This window comes from Periophthalmus magnuspinnatus, chromosome 12, assembly GCF_009829125.3.
Source record: "Periophthalmus magnuspinnatus isolate fPerMag1 chromosome 12, fPerMag1.2.pri, whole genome shotgun sequence".
NCBI classification, from domain to species: domain Eukaryota; kingdom Metazoa; phylum Chordata; class Actinopteri; order Gobiiformes; family Gobiidae; genus Periophthalmus; species Periophthalmus magnuspinnatus.
In genome coordinates, this window is record NC_047137.1 from 18,923,152 (window position 1) to 18,930,651 (window position 7,500).

Consider the following 7,500-nt stretch of genomic DNA (forward strand, 5'->3'; position numbering starts at 1 on the left):
TTTGAAGATTGAAGAGATGAAGTAAATACAGAATTCTCAAAAAGTATTCTGAATTGTACCTCATGAAGGCTCCACAAAATGGCTGTCAGTATTGGAAACGTTAAAAAGCCAAAGTACTTTAGTGCTGGGTCCATGGGACTGCTCTTTGTTTTTTAATATGAAAAGTGTTGGACTATAGTGGATGTGGGGCTGGTTTATGTGACCTTCCCAAGTCGCCCGGAGCATCTAAGACACAACTTCTGCATCTGAGCAAGTCTAATTTGTGCCAAGGCTGATAGAAGGAAACAGACTGTAGAAGGAGAGGATGATGTAGAAGGAGAGGATGATGTAGAAGGAGAGGATGATGTAGAAGGAGAGGATGATGTAGAAGGAGAGGATGATGTAGAAGGAGAGGATGATGTAGAAGGAGAGGATGCTGGGGCTGTGGTCAGGCAGTGCTATAGTTTTATTTGATCACAATCGTTTGAGTTTTGTGTTTAACAGTTTGACAGATTCATGTTCAATTCAGTGTTTTTTTGTAAAGCTCAATTTTTGTAAAGATCAAAATCATAACATGATCATGTAAAAAAGTCTGTGTGATCCCTCAGTGGTCCAGGTATAATCCAAGTTCAAATCACACACATTTAACAGACTGTGTTAGACTTGAGCCTTCACAAATACAGACACACATTTAAATGGTTAAAATGATGTCTGTGGTCTGTTCTCACCTCTGATCGGCTGAGGGGGTTTCTCTGTTAAAGTAAATGGGTCGTTCCAAGGAGGAGTCTCTCTTGGCTGACATCCTGCTGGGGTCTGGGTCAGGTCTGGAGTCTGGAGCCTAAAACAAACAAAAATACCTTTTTAAAAATGACCATTTAACCTGTGATAGATCAGACAGTCCTCCCACTTTACAACTTTACAGCAACGTACATACACCTCTGCATCACAAACAATCTACACATCAAATGAAAGATACGGCTCTCATCTTTCCAAATATGCAAACTGTAATCACCACAGCACTGACAGGAAAGACGTTTTTACAGAAAACCCAGACCTTTGGATTTGGACTTCACTCTGGTTCTATCAAACATCAACATATTCACACAGAGTTGGTCTCATTCGCTCCGTAAAAGTCCAGAGAATATAATCCAGTCAAGAAAATATGTCCATAAAATAAGATCCTCCAGGTTCAATCTGCTGCCTCAAAGTGAAATCTGCTCCGTCACTTTTTTGCATTTCTTTTATCAATTTCAGGCATAAAACTTTTGACAGCACCAACTTTGTTCCTCAGTGCAAAACACATGTGTTCGCTTCCGACTGACACCAGTGTTGTCCAATAAGGTGGGGGTTGTGTGTTACTGGAGCCCCAGACAGTGAATCAGTGATGCAGATGACTGAAAGTTTATTCTCTCTCTCCTCCTTGTAGAATCAACCAATTACATCACACATTTAGTGAAGTTTCCCCCTCACAGCCAATGAGCAGCGGAACACGACGGTGTATGGCATGACATAGTTTTCTGTAAACAGATGGAGCACGACGAGTGCATAAAGTGAGTGAATCATGGCCATTCGTGTGTAATTTTACACACTTTTGTTTTGTGTTCTAAAAATGACAAAACAAAAGAAGTACGTGATCGAGGACACTGTGGATGTTTGTTCAAGTTAAACTAGAGGCATCTTGGACCTGGAGCGGTTCATGGCAAAGAGTAAAGATCCCACAGTGGACTCAGGAGTAAAGGACCTTATGTTTCGATGGACTGGATGCTGTTCTCGATCGGTGGTTTATTCTGCTATTGACTTAATTGCAGGTAAAATATATCATGTATAATCGTTAGCTTTGCTTCTGTGCACATAGTGCACATTCGGACCATGTGCTCTGGCACATTTGTGTTCAGCTGTGTGAATTAGACTTAATTTGTCTATTGATTGAGAGGTGTTGTTTTATTATGCAGTTTGTGTTATTGTAGGTAAAAATATCAGATGTGCCACATTAGCGTCTCATCTGTGCACACGGGTGAGGCTCTGGCTCCTGTGGAGAGTTACAGACTTTGTTTATTGTTTATGTGGCAGAATAAAGTTCAGACAGTGATAACTGTGCTGCCCAGTGATGAACCAGAATGTTATCTTCTGATTAACACATAATTTGACAAACATTGGTTTTGCAGATCACTGAAGCCTCAGATCATAGAATATTTACACTCGCGCTCACTGTTGTATCAACCAATTCCTACACATTACACATCACTGATGCTTTACACTAACAGCCAATGAGCAGATGAACAAGATGATTGTTTTGACTATATTATATACAAATATACATTTTATATTGTGTTTTGATATATAAATGTACAGTAATAGAGCAGCTGCAGATACAGATTCCTCTCAGTGTGAGTTTTCAGTTGAGTCTCACTGTCTGTGGTTGAAACATTCTAAAGTTATTCCTTTTTTTCCAAACGTTCTCCAAATGTCTCCATGTGGACAGGTTTGGATAAATTTGGACACATCAAAAGACTCTCCATAAAACACCTGGATTTACTAATAATAAAATGATTGTAAAACTCTCATTTTTCTAAGTATTGACCTCAAATTTGAAATGTAACTGGTCAACAGTCTTGTCAGTTGAGGTATGGTGTATTTTTGTCCCCAGCTCCTACTGCAGCTTTATACACCTTCATTTTAACTAAAAAATTAGGAGAGGATGAGAAAAATCATGTTTTATGTGTGTTAAGTGTATAAATGCTCAGCAGACAAACTCAGTGATTCTGACACCTGTGGGTAAAACTATAGGGTGTTACATTTACAAAGACACAAACTTGTGCATTTACTACTGAGGGTTCAATAATGGTGATTACTTTAATTTGGAGATGTCAGAACAAAGGAAATTTCACCAAACTTACACAGAAGTGTAAAGGGTTACAATTCTGGGTCGGGTCATCGGGATGTTAACCACTTAGCGTTCCGACGGCCCGCCCGCGGGCCGTCGCCTTCACGTTACAACTTTACAGCAATGTACGTGTATTTCTGCGTCACCCACACAAACAATCTACACATCAAATCAAAGCTACGACATTCATCTTTCTGAATATGTAAACCATTTACACCTCGAATCACCACAGTGCTGACAGGAAAGACGTTTTTACAGAGAAGTCAGAAATGTGGATTTGGACTTTACTTACCTTTGAGGCTCTGGTTCTGTCAAACATCAACATATTCACACAAAGTTGGTCTCATTCGTTCCGTAAAGGTCCAGAGAATATAATCCAGTCAAGAAATTATGTCCACGAAGGAAGTTAGAGCCTCCATGTCCAATCTGCTGCAGGAAAGTGAAATCTGTTCCGTCACTTCTCTGCATTTCTTTTGTCAGTTTCAGGCATAATAAACTTCTGACAGCGCCAACTTTGTTCCTCAGCGCAAACAAACTTGTTAGCTTGTGATTGACACCAGTGTTGGCCAATAAGGTGGGGGCTGTGGGTGACTGGAGCCGCGGACAGTGAATCAGTGCTACAGATGACTGAAAGAGTCCGCCCCACTCTCCCCCTTGTAGAATCAAGCTGTTACATCACACACGTTTAGTGATGTTTTCCTCTTAAAGCCAATGAGCAGAGGAACACGCTGATGCGTGACATGAAGTGGTTTACTGTAAACAAATGGAGTTTGCTGCGCGTGTAACAAGCCAAGGCTGGATATAAAGATCTGTGTTGCGTAATTTTACGCAGCAGTTTTTCGCGTTTTAAACATGACGAAAAGGACAAAACAAAGGAAGTACACGACCGAGGACACTGTGGATGTTTGTACAAGATAAACTAGAGACATCTGGACTCGGAGCGGTTCGTGGAACCGAGTGAAGATCTCATGATGGACTCAGGAGCAGAGGACCTTATGTTTTGATGGACTGGATGTTCCTGATCGGTAAGTGTGGTTTATTCTGCTATTGATTTAATTGTGGGTCAAATGTGTATCATGTGTAATCATTAGCATTAGCTAATGCCAATCTGCGCCCCCCGACCACCACCGATCATCACGCACACACCACTTGGGCGAAGTGTCTTGCCTAAGGACACAATGACTGAAATTGGTCCAAGTGGGACTCGATCCTTCAACCTTCGGGTTGCGGGACCAAAGCTCTAACCACTGAGCCACTGTTGCAGAATGACTGTGTCACTGTACGATCATGTACAGTGTGTTCTCAGTTTCCAGTGTGTGTGTGTTTACATTTTGAAGTGTGTGTTTGTTTGTTCACTGTTTGCAGTGTGTGGTTTGTAAATATATATTTATTTTGACCCATACCATTTGTTTTGACTGTATTTCATATACAAATATACATTTTATATTGTGTTTTGATATGTAAATGTACAGTAATAGAGCAGCTGCAGATACAGATTCCTCTCAGTGTGAGTTTTCAGTTGAGCCTCACTCTGTGGGTGAAACATTCAAAAGTTATTGCACTTTTTCCAAACGTTCTCCAAATGTCTTCATTCAGATATGTTTGGAGAGGCCTGGACTTACTCATGATAAAATGAGTCTAAAACTCTCATTTTTATAGATATTGACCTCAAATTTGAAATTTAAGTGGTCAACAATCTTGTCAGTTGAGGTATGGTGTATTTTTGGCCCCAGCTCCTACTGCAGCTTTATACATCTTCATTTTCACCAATTTTTTTTGGTGATGATGAGAAAACATTTTTTTTATGTGTGTCCCAAAGTGTATAAATGCTCAGCAGACAAAGTTACAGTGATTCTGACACCTGTGGGTAAAACTATAGAGTGTTTCCTTTACAAAGACACAAACTTGTGTATTTACTACTGAGGGTTCAATAATGGTGATTATTTTAATTTGGAGATGTCAGAACAAAGGCAATTTCACCAAAATCACCCGGAATACTAAGGGGTCAGGTTAATAAACTTGTCCTAGAGTTTTTATCTCAAGGACTTCAAACTGAGGCAGCAACATCAGACATATCTGAGATCATTGTTAAAATAATTTACATAAGTCTCAGGGTGTGATGTTGAGCTCTTCATGAAACAGACATTTTGAAAGCAGAAAAAATCATGTAACTTTTCCAAACATCATCGGATTCAGACAAATCCAAAGTAACATCTGAGTATTTTGATGAACTGGACAAAATTATGTGTGAATTAAAATTCTATCTTTAAAAATGGGCTCTCCAGCGCCCCCTGCAAAGTTACAACATTTACCTCCAACATGACACTGGAAATATGAAATCACATGTGAAGCACAGGCTGATCTGCAGCTCTCCCAGTGTGAGGCCCTTTATCACTGCTTACAGTTTTAATATTTACTTGTTTTTTTCTGTTTTTACAGAGTGTTTAAATGTTGAATGTGCGCTGGTTTGTTGATCTAAGGTTTGTCAGTTGTAAAGTGGTTCTTCAGAGTGTTCTGTTTCAGGTGAGTGCAGGTCACTTGGTGAACCTTAAAAAACAAAGGAAAACTCTGTCCATGTTTTTGTCAGATTTACCTGTGTATTTATTATAAAAAGAGGACCTTAACCTCAGGTTACAAACATGTTATTCTTTTACTAAGCTGCTGTGTTTGCAAACTTCATCGTAGAAATAAACATCCAAACATCGACAGAGCACTTTACATAATATTGAATTAAAGGCCAAAGTAGGAATAGGAGGAATTCTTACCTGTGGTGGACAGGAGTCTGTGGGACATGGACATTCTGTCATAGACAGAGAAGGATCAGTGTGGAGGTCACACAGAATCACAGCAGTTACAGGTGGAGCAGAATCTTGTTAAGTCGTGTCCTCATGTAAATGCTCGATGGGTTTGGCTTTTATCACACGGTTATAAAAACAAATGACACCTATTCTAATGATCTACCTGGTCAAAGGATGAAAGGTCATTTTTAGATTATAAGTCAGCAGAAAAGTGACAGATGTCGGCCAATAAAAAGAGCCCAATGGATATGGAAGTTTATGAATATACAAATATTGTTGGGATGTTCGACCTGTTAAAGGTTTTTGTTTTAAACACTTTATTTTTCACTTCAGTTTGTCACATAAACATGAAGCTCCTCATGTTTGGACAGTAGGGGGCAGTAGGGGGCAGTAGTGGGGCAGTAGGGGGCAGTAGGGGGCAGTAGGGGGCAGTAGTGCACACAGGTCATTCTCTCTGGAGGAGAATCAAGACAGAAAGCTTCACACTGTGATGTAAAATCAAAGAGTGTTTGTGTCAAACCCTGTCATGTCGTGGAGGCAGAATGACTCTGTGGAGCTCGAGGTCAAAGACTCAGAAACACAAGAAAGAACTTTTATTTGTCCCATAAATGGAAGCGTCCGCCTACTGGCATAAGGCAACTATAAGATAAGATAAGCTGTTATTATTCCAGATGAAAATGTTTGTCAGGGACATTAAGGTCACAATGAAAATGTCATTATACAAAACTAAATACATGTATTTCTCTTTTTAAAAATAAATATTTTATTGTATTTTTAAAGAAAAAAAAATCCAGACAATCATTACACACACACACACACACACACACACACACACATAAACACACACAAACACACCCCCGCACACAAACATGCACACATGAACACACACACATAAATACACACACACATTTCCACACACACATTGAGAGGTGTTTACCTGTACGTAACAGGAAAGTACAAGTTTGTAGAAATGTGGAAACTGAATGTAAAAACACCAAAAATAAATACATAATAAGTAAAGAAAGAAAAAAGGAGAAAAAATGATGACACAAACCGTCAGGCTCAGACTGCAGCAGGTCCATCTGTGTCAGGTGGTTCAGTTGTGACGATCCAGAGGTTCTGCTGTTGGGATCAGTGTCTTTGAAACTGTGCAGTATTTTGTACTTTACAGAAATACTTAAAGCCACAGGATCAGAGCTGTGTGCTGTGTGCGCCCGGGGTAACAACAACAACTATTAATGTGATTATCATCCTCCCATCATCATCATCATCATCATCATCACTGCAAGAGAAAACACAAACAAATAAATAAATCACACTCCAGATTCTTCATGTTTATTAAGTTTATAAATTCCAGTGGGGGATTCCACATCTTTTTCCACAGACTTTACACAGATGAGTTCATTCAGTCTCTAAAGGTCAGAGCAGATGTTTTTCAGAATGAGTCTTTTGGACACAATGAGGAGTAAAGCAGATCCTGTGCGAGTTTCTCTTTTCTGGTGCCAGGTCAGTGTCATAAAGTCCAAAATAAAAGAACAAGATACTGGACTGAACGTGTTGTATAAATGAACAGCCCCAAATGAATTTAACACTGATCCTGATTTACACACGACAGAGACACATCTGGATGAACCTGCAGTGAAATCTCACCATAAAAATGAATGAACTCATGGATTTATACAGCCCCTTTACAGTCTGTCCACTCCACTCTGTGGTAAGACACTGTCACTGCTGCCCCGAGACAGACTGACAAAAGAGAGGCTGCCAATCTGCACCATCGGCCCCTCTGTGTCTTGTGAAACAACAACAGTTTTTTTCCACTGGCGCCCCCTGTGGCAC

The 7,500-nt window shown here is 39.9% G+C and overlaps 2 protein-coding genes across 2 annotated transcripts in view; both read right to left on the reverse strand.

The window, feature by feature from the left end:
- The window catches only part of LOC117379334 (serine/threonine-protein kinase B-raf), an 8,707-nt gene extending 8,210 nt beyond the window's left edge, over positions 1-497 (reverse strand). The window contains exons 1-2 of the mRNA XM_033976030.2: positions 490-497; positions 291-421 (exon numbers count right to left, since the gene is read on the reverse strand). Of these exons, the coding sequence (XP_033831921.2) occupies positions 291-421; positions 490-497 (139 nt within the window). The remainder of the gene's footprint in view (positions 1-290; positions 422-489) is intronic.
- LOC117379338 (NACHT, LRR and PYD domains-containing protein 1a allele 5-like) overlaps positions 1-7,500 on the reverse strand; it is a 186,619-nt gene that overhangs the window by 24,349 nt on the left and 154,770 nt on the right. The gene's annotated exons all lie outside the window — the stretch shown is intronic.